We start from the raw sequence: 27,171 nt of genomic DNA on the forward strand, positions 1-27,171 counted from the left end.
CATTTTATCATCCACTATCTGCAGTTCTCTTTCTTTCAATTTAATTTTTGTCAGAGCGGAAAATCCAAGTTCACAAAGATAAGAAGATCCAAACGGTAACAAAGCCTTGATTGCTTTGTTGCTCATGTTAGGATAATTACTGCATAAAAAGTAAAAAATAAAAATAAAATTACTTGCTGTTAGTTTCCAACACCAATTACGTCAAGAATGATGCTTGTCTGGGCGGTTGTATCCTTACGCACACAGACGCTCGTAACATTGATAGACTCTTGTGGACGTGATGTACATGTCATGTATTCTATTACTTATAAAGGAAATTTTTTAAAAATGGGATTTCCCTCTGGTGTTAGAACGCTTCTCTCCTTCCAGATTTTCTGTAAATCTATGAAAACACTGTTATTTCAACAGGTCTTAGAAAATTGTTCTAAGAAAAATGAGTTTCTAACAACAACATTTTGCTGTCCTTGAATCATTCTTTCGAGGCTGGACTATTGTAACTATTTAAGTCTAACCAAGAAAAGTCTTCAAAGACTCCAGCAGATCCAGAATACTGTGGCCCAGGTTGATCTTCTCAAAAAGCAAATTTGATCACGTTTCCCCGCTTTTGTAAAAACTTCACCTCTAGGGTTTACTTTAAATGTGCCTGCCTAACATTCTAGACCTTGCATGGCACCTTTTCCTCCTTTAATTCCTCTATCTTGGAATTCTGCGAGACCTGATGTTACCAGATCTATCCAAAAGCTTAAATTATCTTTCCCCTCGTTAAAAGACGTTATCTAAATTGGAAAATTAGGGAAAACTCTTTATTTTAAAATCACTGAGCTTTGGAATAACTTTCCCGTCCAGCTGCGTAACTTGGACTCTTTCCAATTATTTCGAAAACATCTGAAAACTTGGCTATTTTCAAAAATGTAAATTTCGCTGTTCTCTATATAACCACTAATTCTCATTATATTTTCCTTTCTTTAAAATTTATGTAAACCATACCGAGCTCTATCTTTATAGAGAAGATGCAGTATATAAGCTTAAGGTTTAGTTTAGTTTTTTTCTCCCTCAGATGTTGGATGAGGGTCTTCATTACGATTATCAATTTTTATGTTTATGTGAACCAAGTCGAGCTCCTTTTGGGGAGATGATACGGTATATGAATCCAAGATTTAGATTAGAATCTCTTCGGGGCACACACACTGGTTTAGTCTAATTAAGACCCAAGGATAAGATTGACAAGAGGCTTCTGATTAAAATCAACAAGGTTTCATTCCATTTGGCTGAGCAGATGGGCTATTTATAGGTTCATTGCCCCTCCACCCCCTCTCTTTGTTTATCCCATAACAAACTACTATTAATAAATATTAAGTTCAAGTTTATTAGGATTTTATATACCGCCTATCAAGGTTATCTAAGTGGTTTTTTACAATCAGGTACTAAAGCATTTTCCCTTATATACATGTATATATGTGAAAATTTGGCAATGCAGCAGAAACAACACATGGGTTTTGCATTTCTTTAGTCAGAAAAATATGGAAAGTGGATTACAAATACACTGAATTACTCCAACGGAAGTCTGTAGATCTTTCCAAAATATGGAGAGATCGTCGGGGCTCAAATTAGCACAGGGAATTCCCTAATAGCTGTAGCACTAATGGGGTTTTGGGGGGCAAAATTGGAACAATTTAATACTTTAGACAGAGGCACATGATGGGCAGATCTGGGATGGGAAGTTGATCTATCGATTGTTGGTAACTGATCTGTGCAACAGTTTCCAAAGGGAAGAAAAAAACTGGGTAATTATGCTGTTGAATTTTGGTACACTGTGGCACAGGAATGTAAAATCTTGGAGGAGTCAAGACCTGAATGTAGGACTTTCAAGAGTTCTCCTGTCTGAACAAACCCTACTCCCACCTCTTCTTTATGGAAGATACTTTCTGGTATTCCATCATTCTGCCTCTAATAGCCCAACTCTGGTCAATTTGAACGAACACCACAACCCAAGTCTCCAACAAACAGCAAGAACTTTATCTTTTAAGTCCTTGGAGACCTAGAATTGGTTTGTTCAAGGCATTCTTAAAAGTATCATCTGCATACAAAATATGCAGATACAGAAGATCCACTGAACACATGGATTCTTATTCAAGATTTGATTGTATCCAGGGATATCAAATGAGAGCAGATTGTCTACAATACTGGATCTGACATTCAAAGGGGTTTAACCAGGCAGGAGAGGATCCTGCCCAGTTAAATCCTGCTAAGCTGTGAGAGAGACTGACTTAATTGGATATGCTGAATTGGAACTAATACTGTAAACTGAAATCAATGGTCTAAATAATATCTCAGGGTCGTGGGTTCAAGCCCCACGTTGGGCGCCAAACATTTTTTGTGGATGAATTTTGAATGTTATTTAGACCATCAATTCCAATTAATTATTTCCAATTAAGCCAGTCTCTCTCAGCTGGTTGGCCACTGATATTCAGCAACATTTAACTGGGTAATGCTACTGAATATCTCCTCTAACTGGCCATTCCCTAGCTGATTAAGTTGGGCTGGTCTGGGGTGGAGTTTGAACAGAGCTACAGCCAAGCCAGTTAGCTGTGATACTCGGTCTGCTAATATGCAGATAAGGTCAGGACAGCATAAACAGCTGCCTAAGTTTATCCATTGATTTAACTAGGCGCCAGTCTGAATATCGGGCTGTGCCCGGTTAACTTCTAGGTTGTTGCACACATGTGAAAATTCAGTGCTGGGAGCCACACCTGACCTGGCATTGAATATCCAGAATTAGGTCAGCCCACAGTTCTGACCGACTTACAAGCCACTTACTGGCATGGGCTGATCATTACCCCCTACCATTACTAAACTTTTATGCCAACAGGCATGACTTTCCCAAACATTTTTCTGGAGTTTGCATAGGAGAAAACAGTGTCAGCCTTTCCAAAAGTATTTTTTTAAATCTGTTTCTGGGTGAGAGGGTTTCATCCAGATATACATGATAAATAGGCCCGTGGGATCTCTCAGAGAGAGAATGAGATAATGGTTACTGCTGGTGGGCAGACTAGATGGGCCATTTGGCCTTTATCTGCCATCATGTTTCTGTTTATATAGCCATAAAGCTCAATGACCTCACAATGCAAGTGTAAAGAGCCTTAGCCAATAGGGACAGGAAGAGATAGGTCATTTGGCCTTTTATTTACCATCATGCTTCTATGTTTCTATAACCATAAAACTCTATGACCTCACAACACAAGTGTTATGAGCCTTAGCCAATAGGAAGAGGAAATGCAAATGTTAAGAGCTTTAGCCAATATGAAGAGGAGGAGGTAGTGGATGTTGCAGATGGGCAGACTGGACGGGCCATTTGGCCTTTATTTGCCATCGTGTTTCTATATTATAGCACCATATACAATGTTTAATAGTAATAGAAGTGTTTTTGTGAAAATGTTGCTTGACACTGGGAGCAAGTTAGAATAGGCGACAAGAGAGACACACCTCCCAGCAGTACTGGAGCCATATCTCCCTAGCACTGAGCTGGGACTTGTACAAATTGAATACATACCAAGGTCATCGAGAAGGGGGGAAAAAAATACACTGCTCTGCTCCTAGTCTGTGTGCGCTGTCCTGCTTTAGCAAGATATGAGCCCTCTATTACCCTTTTCTCAAAGGAGATTTGACCCCTTGACTTCCTGACCTGAACAGCAGAATGTTTCTTACCATGCCTATTGCATACAAATTCAGCCTCTAAAAAAAAAAAAAAAGCCTTTAGAAATCAAGGCAGGAAAGAAAAGGCTGCAAACAAAGGAGCATCCCAGCAGCGCAGCACTCTGCAAATACAGCAGGCCTGCAGTTTCCAGGAAACCAGCAAGCAAATGGGCTGGAATTGGCTTGTTTTGTCTGCGTCTCGCCACGCCGATAAAGACGGAGAGGGGGGTTTTTCTTCTCGTTTCCGTGGTGCTATCACTACAATTGGAACAGATTATGTACAGTGGCACTGGGACACTGTTGGGTGGAGGATGAAAAATCGGAGGGCACATCCCTCTGAAGAAAGGAGATTGCAAGGTCTTGGCAGGGATGCCGTACAGATAACCAGAGGGTGATTTTTAGGGACCGGGGTCAGAGAAAGAGGTTAGTAGTGCTTTTGAGGTTTATGTCGATTCAGCACTTTCAGGATAACCAATCAAAGCGATTTACAAATGCAAATAGAGTGAAAGCAACCCCGTTCGAATGAGAGGAGAGAGGAAGGGGTGGGGGGGGGGGGCAGAAGCAGAGAAGGGCCAAGGAATTTCAGAGGCCACGGTAAGGTGTGGCGGGGAGGGGGACAGGAGAACCCTTACTCTTCAGAGAGGGGCTGCAGCTCTAAAGGCTCCATCAAGGTCTGCAAAACCCAACTGTCTCAATCCGACCTCTCTTTTTCTGGAGCTGTACGGTAGCCCTACCTTTGCAACTCCTGCTGATCTTGGGCCATGTCACGTAACCCTCCATTGCCTAAGGGACAAATTCAGATTGCGAGCCCTTCGGGGACAGAAAAATGCCCACTGTGCCTGAACGTAGACCATGTCGATAAACAGCTTTTTGGGTTTGGAGGCATGAAATGAAATCAACACAATAGCCTCGCTGATAAGAGAAGTGCCAGTAACCGAGTGATTATTCGGTACATCGTATGGAGAACGGGAAGACCCTCAAGTGCCAAAACGTGCGATCAAAACACAAGACAATGCAGCAGGAAGATACCAAAATGTTTCCCACTCAATTTAGATACCACAGACCTGATTTAAGGCCATTTCCAAACGTGGATGACAGCGATTTCTGTGGCTGGTCCACGGTTATGGAATGCTCTGAATGGTAACGTTAAGGCTGTGCCAAAATCCGAAGTCTTAAGAAATCTCTGAAAACTGCGCCTGGAACAAGCGGCCCAAATCCCTCTGGCGGGCTCCGTCTCTGGCAGTGTTCAGAGCCCATCTCTTTGAGAGTGCTTTCGACTCCTAATTCCTCTCACCTTGGGTTGTGCATCTCCCAACCCTATATGTCTGTCTATCCAAGTTAGATAAGAACATAAGAATTGCTGCTGCTGGGTCAGACCATTGGTCCATCATGCCCAGCAGTCCGCTCACATGGCAGCCCTCTGGTCAAAGACCAGTGCCCTGAGACTAGCCCGATCAGCGTATGCCCTTGTTCAGCAGGAACTTGTCTAACTTTGTCTTGAATCCCTGGAGGGTGTTTTCCCCTATAACAGACTCCGGAAGAGCATTCCAGATTTCCACCACTCTCTGGGTGAAGAAGAACTTCCTTACGTTCATACGGAATCGATCCCCTTTCAACTTTAGAGAGTGCCCTCTCTTTCTCCCTACCTTGGAGAGGGTGAACAACCTGTCCTTATCTAATAAGTCTATCCCCTTCTGAGCAGGGACTGTCTATGAAATGTCAAACACCAGGCTTTGACTGCCTCTAACTCCTCTCACCTTAGGTTCTGCATCCCCAACCCTATATGTCATGGCTGGCTGTCCAAGTTAGATTGAAAGCTTTTTCAAGCAGGAACCGTCTATAAATGTCAAAATGCACAGCACTGTGTACGCCTTTCAGTGCTATATTTGTTTGTTAGAGCATTCCTTTAGATTTGGTAGACTTTTCTATCTTTCCCTGTCATTTATGATTGAATAAAGAATTGTATGTCTAATGTAATGACGTAATAATTGGATTTATGTAAGTACATGCTGTGATCTGCTTAGGTTACAAGCGGAATACAAATTTTTTAAATAAATAATGCCCGTGAACTAGAGGCTGTGAATTGAAGTTGCAGGGTGGAAGACAGCAGTAACATCAGGAAATACTTTTTCACAGAAAGGGTGATGGGTGCTTGGAATTGAAAAAGGCTTTGGATAAGCACAGAGGATCCCTACATGTATGTAGAAAACAGCCCTCACCCTTTATACGCGAAATAGAGGGGTGGAACCTGCCCAAAGCAGCAGGTACAACTCTGACCACCTCACTGGGCAGACTGGGTGAAGAGGTGCTTTCTAGGCTCCAGGCATTGTTATCTCGGGACCCCTGAAGAAGGCAGCTATTGCCGAAACATATATCGTGTTGGGTCCGCACCACCGTTTTCATGTGGATTACTGTGTGGGCTAGAACATTGGACATTCCCTATGGATTTTTGCATGTCGGATATGCGTTTCATCGAATAACGCCTGAATCAGGAACATTCATTCCACAGCTTTATTTATTTATTTTTTTTTTATTTTGGCGCCTCCTTTCGCTGTGGAATGGGTGGGTTTTCTTTGGTTTTTGATAAGAAGATCAGCTACATCTTGGGATCAGCCATGAAAGCTGCCCGCCCACTACGATAACACTGCACAAGTTTGAATTAGAAGTCATAAATTCCTTTGATTGGCTGAGTGCAGGATTGATCAAAGACCTTGCCATGTGTGTTATGTGTAAAAAATTGAATTTAAGTACTTCATAATACAGTGATGCCTTGGAATCCAAACTTAATCCGTTCCAGAACCCCGTTCGAGTCCCAAAACAATTTTTTCCCATTTAAAATAATAGAAACTGGATGAAGCTGTTCCTGGATCCCACAAACTGAAATTTTAACAGTAAATTCACTGGATTTTAAGGTCAAATATTCACTAATAATAATAATACAGTAGAGTATTTTGCTCATTACACAAAGGTGAAAATCACACGAGATGCTTCCACTACATATTCTGACAATGAACTGAACAACATATGGGTGGCCCGAGCGCTGGGGAAACGTACGCACAAACGCACGCAAACAACTTGTAAGGGCGGTTCAGATTCCAAAGCAGCGTTCGGATTCAGGGCCAAAATTTGCTTGAATTTTTTGTTCAGATTCCAAGTTGCTCAAGTACTGGGGCGTTCGGATTCCAAGGTACTGAAATTCATCAATTTGCGAGGACTCAAAAACGAGTCAATGGCACCTAATTAACTACCCCTCCCCCCCCCTTCTCCTTTTTACAAAACCGCAAAAATGGTTTTTAGTGCCAGCTGGCACGCTGAATGCTCTGCGCTGCTCCCGACGCTCATAGAGCTAATAAGCGTCAGGAGCAGCGCAGAGCATTCAGCGTGCCGGCCTGTGCTAAAAAAAACAAACACTTTTGTAGTTTTGTAAAAGGGGAGTAGAGATGCCTCCAATGGGTGGCACGCTCCGTTTACACAGCGTGCATCCGAGATAATAGCTTTGATTGTATTATCTGTCCCTGCCATAAGCACAGACTTGCAGAACTGCCGCACGCCTACGACGCCAGGTTTCACCACGAACAGACGTGAGTGCCCTCTATTTACACTCGAGACTCCTTCATGGTTCGGTCTTATCAGTCCTGACAAATTATTCTTGCTGTACCGCCTTGAGCGAATTCCTTCAAAGAACTACAGAATACAGTAACAGAAAGGCAGGGCAGCGTGTATATTTTTTTTTTTTTGCCTGGGTCAGCAAAAATGAGGAAACTTCAGTCTTTGAGGAAACAGCTTCGGTTTGCAGTTGTCAATTGCAGTCGCTTTTTTTTACCCTTCACCCCCTTCTTCTTAAACCAATTCTATTGCAAACAGCGTAACCACGTAGATTCCTGGCAGAAAACTGCAGTTATGTATGACGCTTTATTGTATTGTAAATGCTCAACATGAAATATGCCCCATATATCCTAGCAAGACCAGGAAAAAGTCCTGTTTGGAAACGAGTTACCTCTGCCACTCATGGAAGGCAAATTCCTGTTTTAAACAGCCCAAGGAGAACCTCCACCTCCTTAGTAAGAAACAGAGGGGATAACTTTCTCATATAAGTAGAAGGATAACGAAAACAGTTGGATTCAAAAATGCGGCACATGTGAAAAGGAGAGGGAGTGGGGAGTGGAAGAAGCAGGAGAAGAAAGAAAGAGGAAAAAAAAAAAAAAAAGACACTTGGTGAAGTGAGAAAGGGGCAAAGTTCCCTTTACTTATGTCACTCACAGCGTGGAGGGAGTTGCTTCCTGGTAATAGCAGCCGGCTGAGAATCAGCAAAGCCCGGTTTAAATCCCACTGCTTGCTTCTCGAGGCTTTGGACAAGTCACTTATCCCTCCTTTGCCCCAGGGCCAAACTTAGGTCATTAACTCACCGGGGCCAGGAAAATACCTACCGTACCAGGAAGTAACTCACCTTCACCTGCAACTGAAAAAAAGGTGTAAGCTAGATTCAAATAATGAGCAGAGCAGGAGAGGGACTGCGGTCAGTTTACTTGTGACTGTCCAGTCCTCTAGTGACCTTCACAGCAGTGGAATACTCCGGTTCCTCTTCCTGCTTCTCCCCAGCAGCGGTAATTGGTGCATCCTAGCTCCCCTTTTAAATCTCTAGTAGTTACTCACCTGTGGAGCTTGTGAGTCGATGGCGAGCCCACCTTCCCTCCTGTCTCCCTCTGTGTCGCTCTTTCTTCCCATCTCAGTCTCCTCCTCCCGATGTGGGGCTGGAAAGGAGCAGGAGCAGCGCTGGGCAATGGGAGGGACCCGGCAGCTCAAGCAAGAGAGGCAGACAGAGCCAGGTATCTGGTTTCTTACCTGCTCTACCCTGAGACACGCCACTACCTGGAGTTACACACCTCAGTAAGCAGCAGCTCTGTCCTGTCTTTAGTATGAAAGCCGTGCAGGTATTTGGCGGCCAGAAAGTAGATTCCTTCTTCACAGGAACAGCTCTTGGCAAACTTTGTTCCTGTGCAGTGCAGAAGAGACAGATCAGCCCCTGGATTTTTTTTTTTTTTAACGACCCTGCCTGCTATTCCAGCCCAGATAAAGCCAAAGTTTGATTCTGGCACCGTAAGATTTCTCCCCCCCCCCCATCTTTTCTTTGCAGCAAAGGTCCTGGGCTGGGGGCCCATGCACCTGTGTTCCTTCCGCAATGCAGGGTTTTGAATCCCTCCACCATGACCACGATTCACATTTCCTGCGCTGGTTTTCCCTGATCGTGATTCACTGTCCACCTTCTGGAGGTCCATGAATCTGCCTCCAAAGCATCGTCCCCCCAGCAACAGCAGAAAATTCAACTCAAGGGTCCATGCAGCGGTGCACAGCATCGTTCCATCAGCCTGGCCAAAGAGTGTAATTCTCTGCGGAATAAAGTGCACAAGGACTAATTAGAAAATGGTTCCCAGACTGCCAGAGATCATCAGGGACGGGGCAGAGCTGGAACTGCTCTTTCCCTGGAGCATTTAAGGATTTGTACGAGTTCCTTTTTTCCTAAGAAAAGTAGCATTGGAAGCCAATGAATGGAGGGTGGGGGGTGTCAGCTTGTCCCTGATGACATGGAATATATCTAGTCCAATCTCATATGTAGAAATAAATAGAAATGCTCGTCAAACAAAACCAAAATAATTCAAGTGATACCTTTTTTAATGGACTAAAACTCAAACCCTTTGCAGGGCCACATTTGGGATTTGTAGGTACTTGGAAGGCCTCAGAAAAAAGAGTTGTCTTATTAAAGAAATGACAATTTTGCATGAGGTAAAACTCTATCGTTTATAAACCTTTCCATTTGGCTAAGTCTTAATCATAATATTGTCATTTATAGCTAAAGAGACATATGATGAAGAAACTGTTTTATTTCACTTTTGTTGATTACGATAAACATACCGAGGGCCTCGCAGGCCGCGAGTTTGAGACCACTGAACTAGAGCATGGTTAGGTTAGCCTCGAAGCTTTCTGATCATGCTCTAGTTCTTTTTGTTTTGATTGCTTTCTTTGTATTTCTATATATTTCCTTCAAGAGAGGACTCGCGCAGCAGCCGCCACACCATTTCTCTTAAACAATAAATAAAAATATACCGAATTTTGAACCTAACTCTCCCCCTTTACAAAACCATAGCATGGTTTTTAGCTCCAGCCGCAGCAGTAACAGCTCCGATGTTCATACAATTCCTATGCGTGTCGGAGCTGTTACCACAGCAGCTGACGCTAAAAACGCGCACATTAATTCTTGCTTAAACAATCATATGGTCTTTATCTGCCATCATGTTTCTCTATTTCTATTTAAGACATCTAGGGTCTGATTCTATAAATGGCACCTAGTTCGACGTCTACTAGGTTTTCCTGGCCTAATTTACATTACATTACATTACATTAGGGATTTCTATTCTGCCTGTGCCTTGCGGTTCTAGGCGGATTTACTGGTGCCTAACACAGTCACCTACCGACACCTATTCTCCAGGCCTAACCACACCTACTTTTGGGTATGTGTCACAATGATTTCCACATGGAACTTTATTTAATCATTTGTAATTGGCTTTTAATGGTGTTCTCAATTATCACGCCATTTAAGCCAATTTTAAAAAATTAACTTCCGTGAAGAAATCAGCTAGGGGACACTTTTAGAATTAGGGCCCTAGTACTATTTGCAAGAGAGGATTTAGCCCTGATTAATCAAATTACATTAAAGGTAAGGAAGTGTGTGGATGTGCTGGTAACAGCTTTACTGAATAGTTAAAGGCTCTAAGGCTCCCCTTTAGTTAACCCTTACTTCTGTAACCTTAGTGTTATCAGCCAGACTCTGTAGCTTTTGAACAACTTTCTTTAATAACTTGAAGTAAAGAATAAACACTCACAAGTTGATGATTTCAAGGCAGTCCAACTTTGTGTACAGAATCTTCTCACTCTACTAGCACATCCTATCCAAGGGGAAGCTGGGAGTGTGTCCACACACCTAGTAGGGAATATCACTGTGCTCCAGACTTAGATACTGAACCTAAGCTGTATTATGCTAGTAGAAATAAAGGGTGAAAACCTGATGAGAGGACGTTAGACCGAAGTTTTCAAGCAGCCATGCGGTTTTACAAATTGGATATTGTTCTCTACCAGAAGCTAAAGAAGGATGGCTTAAGTTCTCTGGTTGCTGCCTGGCTCTCTGGGAGAAGCAAAGCTTTCTGGGGAATTGAGTCCACAGAGCACACTTTGCTTACACATCTTAGAATAAACACTCATATACTTGTTTTGTATAAGAACTAAACTAAACTAAACTAAATCTTGGGTTTATATACCGCATCATCTCCACAGGTGGAGCTCGACACGGTTTACATGGTTAGGGAAGGAACGGAACTCCAGTGGATTTATAGAAGTAAGTAAGAGAGAGGTTAGGTGTGATAATACTAGGGAGGAGACGGGTTACGTTTTGGAGAAGAGCCAAGTCTTCAGAAGCTTACGGAATGGTAGGAGGGGGCTCAAGTTACGGAGAGGGGAAGGGAGACTATTCCAGAGCTGAGCGATTCTGAAGTGGAGGGAGGACCCGAGTTTACCGACGAGGGAGATACCTTTTGGGGAGGGGAAGGATAATTTTAATTTTTGCGTGGATCTAGTGGAGAGTGGATTTGAGGAACTCCAGGATAGAGGAATAAGAGGTGGAAGGATGCCGTGGAGTATCTTGAAGGTTAAGCAAGCAAGAACCAAGAACTGAGAAAATGCCCACATAAAATGGGGCAGAACAGTAGGAGTTGGACCTCCTTGACAGACTTATGAGAATCCAACTTTATTTCACTTCAGGACATACAGTGGAATTTGGATAGTACTTGTTTTTTTCTGGCAATGTGATAATAATAGGAGACCTGTTCAATGTGAATGAACTCCATTTCAGAAGATTTGACTAAGGTTACCAGATGTCTGGGAAAACCTGGACATGTCCTCCTTTTAGAGGACTGTCCAGGTGCCCGGAGGGATTTTCAAAGCCTGGCAGTTTGTCCGGGTTTTGGAAGGCCCCAAATTCGGTTCCGCATCTGGGGGGGCCTCTGCGCACACACGGAGGTCAACGTGATGATTTGTGTTACATAGGGGTTAGTTGTGGGGTTACTGAAGTGTATCGTTTTTATGCGTTTTGATATTGGAAAATGTGTCAGGATTTTTTGATACAGGTGGTAAGAAAAGGTCCAAAATCAATAACAATAAATAAATGAAGTGGCTTGCCCAAGGTCACATTGAGCGACAGCGGAATTTGAGCCCTGGCTTCCTTGTTTCTCAGTCCATTACTAGGGCAGCTACTCAACTTTCAGTTCCTTCGTCAGGATGAAAACATGGGATGATGAGGGCCCAATCTGTTTTTAATCGATGGTTGCCAGGTTTTACAATTGTAAAATACGAACACCCTAGAACCCACCCCCAGTTCTGTCCATCTTTGCCCGTCCTGCCCTAGCTCCGCCCCCTGCTGCCTGCTTTGGTCGGGGCAGGAAGCAATCCGCGCGTGCGTGACTAACGCAACAACGTCATGCGTGACATCCGCGGATACACGGATTGCCTCCCGCCCGACGCGACTGAGAGGAGGGTTTTCAAAACCCGCACAAAATCCAGACGTCTGGTAACCCATGCAGTGTAGAGTGTTCTATGCACTCATTGCAGCTCCTAATCCATCACATGAGCCTGGATGGATTGGAGGCTGTGAACACCCTGCAGTTTGCATTCTCTTTCTTTTAATAATGAGCGCAGTGATCCGAGATCTATCGAGCAACCTCACTGTATGATGATCGCCTTCACTGGAAATGCCAGTAGCAAGAATAAGCTTCAGCACGATGAAAACCAATCCCCGTTTCCTTTTTAAGTCCGAGAACAATCCTTGCATTGAGAGCTGGTCTTTCATTTCCCAGGCAGTCGGCTTGCCTTTCATCTTGAGAGCCAGCTCTTGAATTCACAGAGGAGGGGCAGGGTCTGTATGTGAAGGTGCAACGTCTTCTTTGGAAAGCTGAATTAAAAAGACAGACCTGCCTTCAGGTCAAAGGAAGCGCAGATCCAGCAGCCCAGGTCTCCCTCTGTTGATTTATGAATGTACTGTAAGGGGATGTCAAACCAACCCAGTCTCATTTCCTTGGATGCACGTGACGTTGTCATGTCGACATCCGTGCATGGCGCTGGCACCCTCCAGACGCGGCCCCAAGCTCGGGGACTTCCAAAACCTAGACAAACTTTCATCTTCTGCATAACAGGTACAATGATATGGCTGCTGTCCTTCATTATGACGAGATGTGAAGATTCCAGGGCTGGATTAGCACTGTATTGGGGCCTAAAGAAATATGCATTTGTCAGCCCCCTTACCATGGACCCACATTTGCTTCTTTTCTCACCCCTCCCCTGACTCCGCCTCTCACTACCTGCTTATTCATGGTCTTCCCCCTGCAATTATCCTGAAACAGGGAATAGTGCAGAACCTAGGGCTAGATTCACTAAGCCCACCGATTGTGTTCCGACCCGATTCACTAACCTCATGGCTGATCACCCTCCGATCCGATCCACGCATGTAAATGAGGGGAAACGGCCTGCAAAGTAAGAAGGGCCTCGATTCACTAAACAAATGGAGGCACACCGACTGGGCTGTCCGATCCAAAAACAAGCGACTGCTGAGGACCAATCGCTTGTGCAAAAACCCTGCTCTCTGCCTCGACTCCGTGGTTTTAATCCGTAGGTTTAAATCAGGGCTGCACTATGGCGTGTTCCATTATGTTCCAGAACACGCTGCAGTGCAGCTCTGCTTTAAACCCGTGGGTTAAAACTGCGGGCTCGCAAAAAAGTAGTTTCCAGCTCTGTTAAAAAAAAAAGTTTCCGGCTCTTCCTTGAGTGGAGAGCACGCGCAGACCATCTACAGGTAAAGAAGACGGTCTGCGCATGCGTCAGGATCGCTCTCCAGCGATCCGTGCAGTCGGTGGGGGGGCATGCCTCTGATCGCCCCCATTTGCATGAGGACGCGTTGTGGATCAGTCGGCCTGCCAAGGATCGGATAGGATTGGGAAGGTTAGTGAATCACGGCCCTAGTTGTGGCAACAGGAATAATTTGTGAGCAGTTACAATTAGTTTGACATGCTGCTTGTCTTAACAATTATTGTCAAATCAAGGCGGTCAACACTAGGTGCTTAGAACTTCCCTATCTGTCCAAAAGGCTCACAATCTAACTAAAGCACCATATTAAACATTGAAGTCGACCCCGGATGTCTCAATCCATCCTCCTTTTTCTGGAGAAATGTGGTAACCCCAAACCAACCAGTCTGTGACCAGGCTCTGCCACCAAAGCATTCGCATTTGCTGGATGCTTACACAGTCTCTGCGCTGGACAAGCAGAAGCATGGAGAGCTAAAGTCAGAAAAGCATCCAGACATGTTAGGAAAGTTTATAAGAGATTTTTTTTCCCCCACTGTTTCCTCTTGCTTTTAACTGTTATCATCTCCGGTCTACTAGGAATATACATAAATTCAAATTAACATTCCCTTCTAGTAGAGGGATTCAAAGTTTAGGTAGGTCTCACACTCTCTGGCATTTACTATGGTGAAAATTTGGAATGACCTCCCGTCAGATATTAGAGCTCTTTCTTCACTGACTTGCTTTAGAAAAACCCTGAAAACGTATCTGTTTAAGAAATTTCTAACTGATAACTGAAAGATGATGCATCTGTTAAGAATTTTCTAAGTTGATGACTAAATGTTAATATTTACTGACTTTATCCTGTCTTATTATTGTTCATTAATGTCTCCTTAAGTTTTGTTAACCGGTTCGAGTCCCTGAGGGAAATGACCCGGTATATAAAACCAAAGATTAGATTAGAATCCTAAGAAAAAATCCAGACAGCAATCCTGAGCATATCTGACAGGGATACCCCCCACCAAAAAAAACCCTTTTTCGCCCAAGGCACTTGCCTAGTTTGCAAATACTTTAATCCTACCCTGCCAGTAAGAGGGTATTGAAATAAAGAGGAATACACAGTTCATTTATCCCAGCAGCTTAGCTGAGTTGGGGGCTTGGCTTCTAAGCGAAGAGATAACAGAAACTCGCTGACATTGGCCTTGGAAACAAAAGGCAGAGACCAGCGTTGTCTGGAAACAAAATGCAATTCCTTTTTGACTGAAATGTCCTTGTGAGATTTTATAGTTGGGGATGATGCAGAAGGGGTTATTTGTTGTACTTTTGTTTGTGTTGTGAAGATAATGTGGAATATTTTAGGTTTGTTTTATTGCAATCTGCTGAGGTTGCAGGCGTAAAAGAGTGTTTTAGTTTTTTTTTTTAATTCTTTATTTATTGCTTTTCATATACAAGTCACAAGAATACATCTCTTGCTACAGAAACACAGGAAAGAAAAAAAAGATTTAAGCAATAAGAAATCTCCCACTTAGGTATATCTTTAACCCTTTCTTAGACCACAATTACAGAGACAATCAAATACAAAGTAGCGATCCAATTAAGGAAATACTTTGTGCAAAAAGCCTTTGTTAAACAGTTGATAATTTATTAATAAACCCTTCACGATCACAGCATCAGCTCAAACCATATTTAGATTCGTTAATTGAGAATGCCCGTACAGATAGCAACCAGCCGTATATAATTTTTGGACCTTTTTCACCGTCCAGTTCGCCGTCCTGCGTGGGTTGTCAGCTCCTTAGAGGTCAAACCGCAGTCAAAAGCCCCGTGGATGTTCACCAATACTAGGCCAGTGTATCGCAAACTGTGTGCCGTGGCACACTCCTGCGCTGCCCGAGATTTCAGGTGTGCCACGAGACGCCAGGCATGAGGAGAGGCGCTGGCGAGAGGCACATTCTGTAGGCAGTCAGCCGGCGCCTCGCCTTTTCTCCGTAGATCTTCCCTTCCAGCACCCCCCCACTGGGCCCCGTCTGGAGGGCCTTCGCGCATGAATGGACATGGACGCGCGATGACAGCGCGCATGCAGGCGACATCATCGCACTGACGTCCACGCGCTTCCGGATGCCTCGAGCCACAGCGACCGCATTAAGGGGTCCTTTTACTAAGGCACACTAGCCGTTTTAGCAAGCATCTAAACGCTAACGCGTCCATAGGATATAATGGACGCGTCAGCGTTTAGCGCGCAATTAATATTTCGTGCGCCTTAGTAAAAGGACCCCTTAGTGTGCTGCGGCTTTGCAAAGTTTGCGAGACACTGTACTAGACTGTCGCAGCCTTTAAGAATCAGCTTGAACACCATGCGAGAGAAATTTAGTTCTGCCGAGACTAGGAAGCCGCGTGTACGATTAGCTGTTCTGAAAACAAATGGGAAGATGATGAATGCCAAGCTGAAGCTCCCGGAATCAGCTACCTAGGGATTGAAACAAAAAAAAAGAGGATGTCGGGGACAAATTTCTGTGTCGACTGTTCAAATGCTGTAGTCGGTTTTTTCTTTGGAGAAAACGATTGCGGAGGAATTAGCGCGGCGGTTAGAGCACGCGCCTGCCCACCTAGAACGCCGGGTTCAAATCTCGTCTCCACGCAGTCCTTCGTTTGCTTCGCCGATTGTGTTTGCGCAGCCACGCAGTTCCTCGGCGAAACGCGGCACATTTTTCCCCCACACGAGACACACCGGTCTGACATTTTTAACCTATAGTTTCTTAATCCATTGTGTTTGTCAGACGATCATTTGTTCGGGTGGCTTGAGCTCCATTATTCGGATGTCCATCCGTACCCCTGAGGCAGGCTTTTAACCCTTTCAGGACCAAGGGACATATTTGTCCCATAACTTTAAAATCCTATCCATTTTGATTGGGATAGTCTACAGTTCTAAATTTGATATGTACGGATTCCATAGGATACTGCCTTTATGTAAACAAACTGGTTCCGACATTCATTCATTAGCGTCGTTGCCAGATTGACGAGAAGATTCACTTGCCACACTGTCCATAAGTCAGAAGTGTGATTTTTTTAAAAAAAATCAATTTTTTGGCATCTGCAAGCCCTTTTTACCATAAAAATGTCGTCAAAACCACAAAAATTGGCCTACGATCCTTATGGTCCTGAAAGGGTTAATGCCGAAACACCGACCGTGTCGGGTCTGCAAGATAGATTGGCTTTAATACACTTTTTCAAGATAACACAGAACGTTTATATTGTATATAGTCGGCTTGTATTAAATAAACTTGACCTAATCTCTGGGTGTTGTGTACAGTTCCTTTACCACTTCTCTGTTGCATTTTTACTGTGGTGTCTTATGTCCTTGATCTTTGGAACACAATCCTTCACTGGCTCAGGTACGAATGTAGGGGTAATTCAAACAGGGATTGGACGGATTCCTGAGGGATAGGGGGATCGTGGGATACTGAGAGAGGTGCTGGGATGTAACACAGGTATAGAAAGCAAACCAAGTAATAAGTATAGAAATCCAACCAGGTCGTGCATGTGCAAGACCGGAGGGTTAGGACTTCGATGGGAAGATAAGACTCAATGGGAAACCAAGGTGGCAAGGGGGCCCCTTCTGGTGACTCAGACAGGCCGTGACCTGTTCGGGCCGCCGCGGGAGCGGACTGCTGGGCGGGATGGACCTGTGGTCTGACCCAGCGGAGGCACTGCTTATGTTCTTATTAATTCTATAATATCTAGCAGGTAGGTGCCACTTACATATGCGATGGCAACATCCAAGCACGCGCAGGAACCCGCCAGACGCGGCCCGCGAGCTCAAGCACTTCCAAAACCCAGACCAAACTGCCGGGTTTTGGAAATCCCTCTGGGCACCTGGACAGTCCTCTAAAAAGAGGACCCGGGGCATCTGGTAACCTTAGGCTTATCTCCAGGTTACAGTGTATAGGGAGGAATTCTATAGGAGGTGTTCAAAAATGGATGCCAAGGGGTGCACGTGCACACTTTAGTGGGGGAGCAGAGAGGAGGATGGGTGCTGATACCCAGGGCAGACCTCCCCCTTTTTACTATGCCACTGATGCTGCCACCTTAGACATAAAAAGATCTGAGTGGAAATTCAGAGAGGGCTGATATTGTCCAGTTTTTATCCTATTACACACCTGAGCTTATATACAGTCCATGCCACCTAAGTGCGCGTCGGATAAGCGCACGCTTCGGTTATTCACACCCTACCACCACAGTCCCATTTTTTATTTTTTTTTTACACTAAATTCAATGGATGTAAACTCCGGATATTTGCAATTCGGATAAGCACACCATCCGCTTATGCGCACTGATGTCATAGGTCCAACCTCTATTCTTTCACGCTACGTTCACTCCGGTTAGAAACATAGAAATTGACAGCAGATAAGGGCCACGGCCCATCTAGTCTGCCTACCCTCATGTTCCTCCCCTACCTTCGCCCTGTGATGGTGCGGTATACAAACCTAAGGTTTAGTTTAGTTTAGTTTAGATCCCATGTGACGATCCCATTTGGCCTTAAAATCAGGCACGCTGCTGGCCTCGATCACATGCAGTGGAAGACTATTCCAGCGATCACGTTCCGACTGGGAATGGCTAGGCTTCACACAGCAGCTTAAGCGCTGGGACAGCTGGGAAAGTGAGCGCTCCGCTTCTACTCAAACTGTAGGGCATAGCTTTCCTGGACTTTAGGCTCCAGCAGCCCACGCACCATATTTAAACTGAGCGGGCTTAGCTGCAGCCTCCCCCAACTCCTATTAAGCACATGTGGAGACCCAGTCTGAAGGGCGTAAACTTAAGCGGAGTCGACTGTATCTAATTTCCTAAAACAGCAGGTCTGCAAAGCAGTAGACTACATTCAAGACAGAATAGAAAACAAAAGCAACAAATTATGACAAATAACCAAAATATAAAGTGGGGTAATGCTCACGTCCGTGAGGCGAGTTCTTTGGCAGCTGAGGGAGGTACCTGTCCGAGCCCTCCTCTCCACGGCTATCATTGAGGTCTGGGAAGGGATTGTTAGCTATCAGCAGGCTGGTTCTGTTCTCATGGAGCTGGGCCATCTGACGAATTAGGCCGAGCCGATTCCTCCTCGCTGCCACCGTCTTCATCCCCGTGCTTCGAGTGCCTCGATCCGGGAAGGAGATCTGTTGGGAGTATGAGGTGCAGTGGTTAGAGCTACAGCCTCGGCACCCCGAGGTTGTGGGTTCAAATCCCGCACTGCTCCTTGTGACCCTGGGCAAGTCGCTTAATCCCCCCCCCTGCCCCAGGTACGTTAGATAGAGTGGGAGCCCACCGGGACATTTAGGGACAAATGCCTCTGCCTTGTTGTTCTCTCTAATACAAAGGTATCACTTTATAATATGTAATTTTTTGTTTCTTAGCCTTTATTTACAGACATTCAAGTAGATTGGTGGGACAACCCCACTACTTTGTCCTTGGAATGCTTTTTTTTTTTTTATAAAGTTCTTAAAAAAGGCATTATATGGGTATCCTGCCCCATATTCCCGCCATTTGCTTTTGAATTCTTATCTAGTTCTCTTACATGTGGGTGGGAGAAATACCCTTTGCTTCAGAAGAAACCTTTGTCCGGCTTCCAGCTATATTTTCCCTACTCTTATGTTCCTTTTATACAACCCTCAAAATGACCTGATGGACCAGTGACTTCTCTGGCAGAACCTCCTGCCGACATTGATGAATCTCCTGATGAATGATTCTCCACAATTCCTGGGCACCCTGATATCCTGGAAAACATAGGAGGAGGCAAGGTTAGGACTGCCTTGATGTTTATTAGCGGTGTTGGCACAAACACGGAGCAAACCTCTAGATAACGTGAAAAGACGCGTTCTTCGGAAGACTCATATTGGATAAATGCAAGCATTGTATCCCTTTCATTTTTCTGCCCTGATTTTTCAGCACTCAAAGGTCCACAGAGAGTGAGGCATCTGCAGAAGGCTTCTGAAGATCTTGTGAGCCATCTTACCTCCCATGGCTTCTATAACTCTTTGCACGCGTGGGTTGGTCTGAAACTTGATAGGAGGAGGATTCAGGAAATATTCTGCAGTCTGAGGACCTAGGATGCTGACAGAATGGAAGCCAGAGACCCAGTTTTGCAATATACTGTATGTTTACAGATTTCTAGCACATTAGACACATTTTCACACTGGAACTTTAGCTCCCAGTTTCTTGCAGACAAGGCCACGCAAGCTCACTGGTAAAAGAACGTAAGAATTACCGCTGCTGGGTCAGACCAGTGGTCCATTGTGCCCAGTCCGCTCACACGGCAGCCCTCAGGTCAAAGACCAGTGCTCTAAAATGAGTCCAGCCTTACCTGTGTACATCCCAGTTTAGCAGGAACTTGTCCAGCTTAGTCTTGAAACCCTGGAGGGTGTTTAACCCTACAACAGACTCCGGAAGAGCGTTCCAGAGTTGAATCATGGCTACCATAGAACCTACATAGACTTTGCAATTTATTTCACTTTGTGAATCATCGATTGTAGCCTTTGGGGCTCATTTTAAAAAATTGCAAATGTAAAACACCCCCGAAATAAACCGTCTCGCAGTGTTGCCCACCAAGATGGTGGCTCTCTTAATCCTGCAGACTGTGGAAGAGGCTTCCCTAAGGGTATACGCAGCCAGCAACCAACTCACCTGTACAACTGTTGTATATAGTGGGGCTGAGGTGTGGAGAGAACCAGCTCTTCGCTCTCAGACAGCGCACCTAGGCCAGGCTGGGCGTCATCTGATGAGGTTTTGCAGGGCACGGTAGGGATCTTCTCTTGGATTCTCAATTCTAAATATTCAGCCTTCCTTCCGGCATTTGGAACTCTCTCATCTGATGTGAAATAAGAGATACCGAGAGAAGACTTGGGCCAAGCTACTTAATTAGAATGAAAGGTGAGCAATGCTGGAAACCTCAGAGATATTGTGCCATGGCACAACGCAGTTGTCTCGCCTTCCCTTTTTATGTCTCTATGGCTTCAGTGTTAGTACATTAGAACAATTTAGGAGGGAGATTACTATACTGAGGTAAACAAATGGCATTTCACCACAGCTTGGTTCACTGTGGGAGTCATCCGGATTTCCTTGGACATGTCCGGGGGTCCGGCACTTTGTCCAGGTTTTGAAAAGCTTCTAAGAAATTGCAGATGGACAGGAGCAACAAGAGCAGGCAGTGGGGGCGGGGGCTAGGGCAGGATTAGAGGGACAGGATTAGGGTGAAACAGGACAGGCCTGGGGGCGGGTCTAAGTGCCCAGATTTTTCAAATGAAAAATCTGGTAACCCTAATCTGTGGTAAATCAGTACTGCAGATTAGTGATTGCCCCAGCACTTTTATAATGCAGCTTACGATCAAGCTGGGTCATTGACAGCCAGTCCGATGCTCCTGGTGAACTTTTCTTAAAGGAGGAGCTCAGCAAATAAATGAGTGCTCTCCTCCTCCGTGTACTACTCCTAAAAAGCCTCAACTCCCCCCCTAAACCTCCTCTAAAGACCCCCATAGACCCCATGATCCTTTCTCCAGTATTCTCCTAGGCCTACCTAGTCAATCCTTGGTGACCTAGGGGCTGCAGGAGAAGAGTGATCAGGAGTGGCACTGGGTTCATGATGGTACTGGTGACCCCTACTGGTAGTCTTGTAGTATTACCACTAGGGGGAAATAGGGAAGCAGGAGAGGGATGCTATTTATGGAGCTCTGGCTCCTTTAAGATGGTGCTTGGGAGCTACAGGCTGTGTGTTAGCAGCCCGATGCTCCTAAGCAGGAAAAATAATGCTAGCCAGAGACATACCATGGGCAGAGTGGTTGAGCAGTCCACCCCAGATTATAAGGGGTACTCCAGCCTCTTCCCTATGCAGTAGCCTGCAGGGACAGGAAGTTGAAGCAACTGGAAAGCTTCTGGGGCCGCTGAAGGCAGCGTGTTCAGTTGACTTATGCTGCCAGTGACCCAAAGATTGCAAGCGGCAGCCTAAAGCGCAATGTTCCCTCAAAGCTGAGCAGGAGTCCTCCAACTGCATTGCTGCCAGTAGGGGGTGCTGCTTCCATAATGTATTTTCAATCACTAGGGGACAGGCAGGCTCCTTGGAGTCTGACAGAGCTTGCCTGTCTCCTACTATTGAAAATGCAACAGTGAAACAGCACCTCCCACTGACAGAACTGGAGGGGGAGCACCCCTGCTCAGCTTAGAAGGAACAGGGCTGCAGGAAGGAGAAAAGAGAGAGAGGTACCCATCTTGACTACGGGGTGGGGTTGAGAGGAGAGCTAAAAATGGAGAGGGAGGTGAAGCTGGAATGAATCGTACAAAAAGGAGAGAAGGGGGAACAGATTGAATGGAAGGGGGAGAGGAGAAAGAACAAGGTAAAGGAAGGGAATCTACAAAAGCCAGACCCACCTGCATCTCCGGTAGAACTAACTGATCTGGATAGCTTCATACTGCTCGTAGAGTGGCTCCAGATGTGGAAATCTCCACTCTGTTCTCTATGTTTTCACTGCCAGGGGGAAGGGTTGCCATGACAAGATGATCTCTTGAAATGGTGCATCTTCTTTCCCCAGGTAATCATTAATAGAAATCAGGAACTGCTTCTGCAGTGTGCATCTATGCTATCCTTCCGGGAAAAGGAGCGAGGCGAGGTGAGAGAGAGAGAACAGGTGCTTTGAGATTACAGCTCAAAGATCTATGCTTGGAGGCTGAAGAGGTGCAAAACTAACTCACCGGTCAAGAAAATCTATGAATGTTTGAATTGGTAACTTTTCCAAAATTAAACCAACCAAATGAATATAGAACAAAGTGAATTGAGCACGCTCTGCACACCTGTAGTAAAATAGTCATCCATTTCTGTCTCTTTAAAAAAAAGTTGGTTTTGTGTCCACTATAGTCATTCATGGGGACACTAAAAGCCCTTCTTTCAGCACATGGGAATTTTGGCAGCTGCAGCTGTATGAGTTACTCAATCAAGCCTTTGTGACATCACTGAGGAGGTTGGCTCTTGGGCATTGGTAGAATGAGGCTTTATGACATCACAATCTCAGCCATGGAACGTTGCTAATCTTTAGGTTTCTGCCAGGTGCCTGTGACCTGGATTGGCCACTGTGAAAACAGGAAACTTGACTAGATAGACCATTGGTCTAACCCAGTATGGCAATTCTTATGTGACACACTAACCAAAATCCAGTGAGATGGGTTCTATTGACTGCGGGGTGTCAGATTGACCATATCAGCAGGTCTGTCAATTCCTCATTCATCCCCTACAGACAGTATTTTTTATATATCTTTTTTATATGCTTTTATATATATATATATTTGTGAACTCTCATTTTTTGACATTTTTCATAATAAATTAGTAATAAGAACAATATTGAAGGTGACTTAGCTTATTTCTGTGAGTATATAAGTCATACTGGTTTGGAGTATTTTCTCCGATGTTATACATAGAACACTCCCCTCTGCCAACGCGTTTCGCCAGTCTTTCTCAAGGCATGGGGTTCTGATGCATAAAATGTACCTAGTTTGCGTATCAGCGGCATCAAAAAGATTCCTCCGCCGAGGAGACAGCAATCTCAATGTTATTGCTGGAAAAAGGGTGGTACCAGGATGTGCATCCCAGAAGTGGCCCCATGCCCAATTCTAACCTCTTGGAGCATTAAAGCTTGCTAAAATTATGTTGGGACAAAACTGCCATAGAACTAAGGTGCTCTAGATGTTAATATAAGAGAATGAACTTTTAATTACAGTATATTCTCCCATATAAACAGAGAAAGGTTTCCTATAAATTACATCCCAAATCAGGTCAACTTTCCCTGATGTCCTCTCTTCCGTCCCCCTGGTACCCAGCATTTTTCTTCTTCCCTATCTCTTAACTCCCCCCCAGAGTATCCAGCATTTCTCTCCTCCTCCTCCTCCTCCCTACCCCCACCCTCCAGCATCTTTCACCCTCCTCCCCATGAGGTTTTTCCTTCCTTATATCCATCGCCCAGGTCAGCGATACTTTGATCTACATAACACCAGAAGCGTTCCGGTCAGCCAGCACAGAACCTGAAGCGCGTGAGCATGCCAGCTCCCGCCCCTTCCAAAACAGGACATTTCAGAGGATGGAAGCCAGAAACATTACTTAAGGTTGAGAAGAACTTAAAGCAGATCACAGAAAACCAGAAAAAAAAAATGCAATAGATCAAATGAACAAACTAAAGAATAACAAATCACCAGGACCAAATGGCAGACACCCCAGAATAATAAAAGAACTCAAGAGTTAAATTCCAGACTAGCAATCTGTAACTTCTCTTTCAAATCAATTGCAGTATTTCAGGAATAGGACTGCATGGGTGATCCATTAAACTAGAGACCGATAAGCTTGACATTCATGCCAAGCAAAATAGTCTGAAGAACAAAATAATTTACCATTTGGATAGACAGAGGAGAAAGTCTTGCCTTACCAATTTGTTAGATTTTTTTTTTTAAACATATATATATATTTTTTTTAATAGACATACGGACAACGGTGAGTCAATGGATAGAGCTCCTCTGGATTTTCAGAAAACATCTGCAAAGAAGCTCATAGGAGACTTGTCAGAAAATAAAAGTTATGCTACAGGAGGAAATTTTTTATTTGTGTATTAATATATAAGCACATAAGCACATAAGCATGGCCTCTGCCGAGTCAGACCATAGGTCCATCATGCCCAGCAGTCCGCTCCCGCGGTGGCCCCCCAGGTCAATGACCTGTAGTGAACTATTACTCAAGAGCATTTTGTCTTGTATAGTAACCCTCTAATTGTACCCCTGGATTCCCTTACCCTTCAGGAATTCGTCCAATCCCTCTTTGAACCCCAAAACTGTACTCTGCTCAACCACCCCCTCTGGAAGCGCATTCCAGGTGTCCACCACCCTCTGGATGAAGAAGAACTTCCTAGCATTTGTTCTAAACCTATCTCCCTTCAATTTTTTTGAGTGTCCTCTAGTTCTTGTTGCCCCCGCCAGTCTGAAGAATCTGTCTCTCTCTACCTTCACTATACCCTTCATGATCTTATAAGTTTCTATCATATCCCCTCTAAGTCTCCTCTTTTCCAGGGAAAAGAGCCCCAACTTCTCCAGCCTCTCAGCATACGAGAGGTTTTCCATGCCCTTTATCAGTTTTGTCGCTCTTCTCTGGACCCTCTCGAGTATCGCCATATCTTTCTTTAGGTACGGCGACCAGTACTGGACGCAGTACTCCAGATGCGGTCGCACCATTGCCCTGTACAGCGGGAGGATAACTTCCTTGGTTCTGGTAGTGATACCTTTTTTGATAATGCCCAACATTCTGTTCGCCTTTTTTGAGGCCGCTGCGCATTGTGCTGCCGGTTTCATTGTTTTATCCACCAAAACCCCCAAGTCCTTTTCTAGGTTGCCTTTTCCCAATGTCATCCCCCCCATCATGTAGTTGTACATCAGGTTCTCTTTCCCTATGTGCATAACTTTACATTTCTCCACATTAAAACTCATCTCACTCAGTTTGTCCAGATCCCTTTGGAGTTTTTTACATTCCTCTACAGATCTAACCTTACCGGAGAGTTTTGTGTCATCCGCAAATTTTATAACTTCACACTTTGTCCCTGTTTCCAAGTCATTAATAAATATATTGAATAGCAGCGGTCCCAGCACTGACCCTTGTGGGACGCCACTTGTGACCCCTTTCCAGTCAGAATAGTGTCCCTTTACTCCTACCCTCTGTTTCCTGTTTGCCAACCAGTTTTTGATCCATCTGTGTATGTCCCCTTCCACCCCGTGGTTCCACAGTTTCCTTAGAAGGCGCTCATGAGGTACCTTGTCGAAGGCTTTCTGGAAGTCTAGGTATACTATATCTATGGGGTCACCTTTGTCCAAATGTCCGCTTATCCCCTCGAAGAAGTGCAGTAGGTTTGTTTGGCAGGATCTTCCAGTACAGAAACCATGCTGGCTTGTTCTCATCAGCTTATTTTTTTCTATGTGCTCACTGATACTGTCCTTGATCAATGATTCGGCCATCTTCCCCGGAACTGAGGTCAAGCTGACCGGTCTATAATTCCCCGGGTCGCCTCTGGTTCCTTTCTTGAAGATAGGTGTAACATTTGCTATCCTCCAGTCTTCCGGTATTACCCCTGTTTTCAGGGATAGGTTACAAATCTGTTGCAGTAACTCCGCTATTTCGTTTCTAAGTTCTCTTAGTATTCTTGGGTGAATTCCGTCCGGGCCTGGCGATTTGTCAGTTTTTAGCCTATCTGTTTGAGTACGTCTTCGAGGCTTACCTCCATGCACGATAATTTTTCCTCTTGGTCCCCCTTGAAGAATTTTTCCGGTTCCGGAACATTGGATGTGTCCTCTTTTGTGAAGACCGACGAGAAGAACGTGTTTAATCTGTCCGCCACTTCCTTTTCCTCCTTTACCACTCCTTTCCTATCCCCCTCATCCAGGGGTCCCACTTCCTCCCTCGCCGGCTGTTTCCCTTTCACATATCGAAAGAAAGGTTTAAAGTTCCGTGCCTCCTTTGCAAGTTTCTCTTCATATTCTCTCTTTGCTGTTCTGACTACGCGGTGGCATTCTTTTTGGTGCTTCCTGTGCTTTTTCCAATTTTCCTCAGTTTTATCCTTTTTCCATGTCCTGAAGGATTTTTTCTTATCTCCTACCACCTTCTTAACTTCTTTTGTTAACCATGCTTTTGTTAACTAGCTAAAAAACAGGAAACTACGCTGGGTGTCCAGTTATGGCATGAATTTCATTTCAAGTTTCAAGTTGAATACAATTTTGATTAAAACGCATTATCGTATCGTCAATGTGATGCACAAAATTTAAAATAAGGTACGACAAACATAGCATAACATACAAGAAAAAGATTCCCCCTACCGTTGTTGTCTCTCTCCCTCCATGCTGTGCCGTGCGTTGCCTTCTGGCCTGCCACCCAGTGTTATCTTCGGGCCGGTCCACTGTGAGATCAATGCAGCGTCTTCGGGCCGGCTCCCTGAGTGCAGCGTTGCACAAAGTTGTGGGCAGCGCGCGTCCCGCCCCCTCATCTGGAAGCCTTCCCTCTGACGTTGCGACGTCAGACAGAAGGCTTCAAGGTCAGGCACAGGACACGCGTAGGAGCCTTTTCCCACGGCTTTGTGCACTGCGGCACTCAAGAGAGCCGGCCCAAAAACGCCGTGTTGATCGCACTGTGGACTGGAGTCTGAAGAACACCGTCTTTTGCCCGATGGACGTGCCAGCCCTGTGGACTGGCAGAAAATTTCTACGGGCCAGCACCGGTCCACGGACCGGCGGTTGAAGAACACTGGCATAGACCATCCACCCTACTCACCAGATCTTGCTCCATCTGACTATTTTCTGTTTCCAAACCTTAAAAAGAGTTTGAAAGGTCAACAATTTTCGAGTGATTCAGAGGCGATTGAAGTGGCGGAGTAGTTCCATGACATCAGAGTATTCTGGGGGGGGTTACAGAAACTTCAGACATGATGCGCCAAGTGCGGAATAACTTGTAAGTTTCATGGCTCCACATCATTCCATTCTTGGTAGGGCTGAGAACTTTTCAGCACCCCTTCATACTGTTTTGGGGTTTTTGCATGATCTGGAAAAGGGAGC

General features: G+C 44.9%; 1 protein-coding gene across 4 annotated transcripts in view; it reads right to left on the reverse strand.

The window, feature by feature from the left end:
* LOC117351069 (laminin subunit beta-4-like) overlaps positions 1-26,920 on the reverse strand; it is a 105,595-nt gene extending 78,675 nt beyond the window's left edge. Inside the window, exons 1-5 of one of the 4 annotated variants that reach the window (XM_033925776.1) lie at positions 21,976-22,087; positions 20,239-20,422; positions 19,571-19,668; positions 19,237-19,331; positions 18,518-18,734 (exon numbers count right to left, since the gene is read on the reverse strand). In XM_033925776.1, the coding sequence (XP_033781667.1) occupies positions 18,518-18,734; positions 19,237-19,331; positions 19,571-19,668; positions 20,239-20,422; positions 21,976-22,015 (634 nt within the window). In that variant the 5' untranslated portion in view covers positions 22,016-22,087. Of the gene's footprint in view, positions 1-8,219; positions 8,281-8,346; positions 8,564-18,517; positions 18,735-19,236; positions 19,332-19,570; positions 19,669-20,238; positions 20,423-21,975; positions 22,088-26,890 lie in introns of those variants that run through there. The other 3 variants (XM_033925777.1, XM_033925778.1, XM_033925779.1) reach the window with 3 other exon arrangements.
* Positions 26,921-27,171: the final 251 nt, after the last annotated feature.

Source organism: Geotrypetes seraphini, chromosome 17, assembly GCF_902459505.1.
Source record: "Geotrypetes seraphini chromosome 17, aGeoSer1.1, whole genome shotgun sequence".
In the NCBI taxonomy this organism is placed as follows: domain Eukaryota; kingdom Metazoa; phylum Chordata; class Amphibia; order Gymnophiona; family Dermophiidae; genus Geotrypetes; species Geotrypetes seraphini.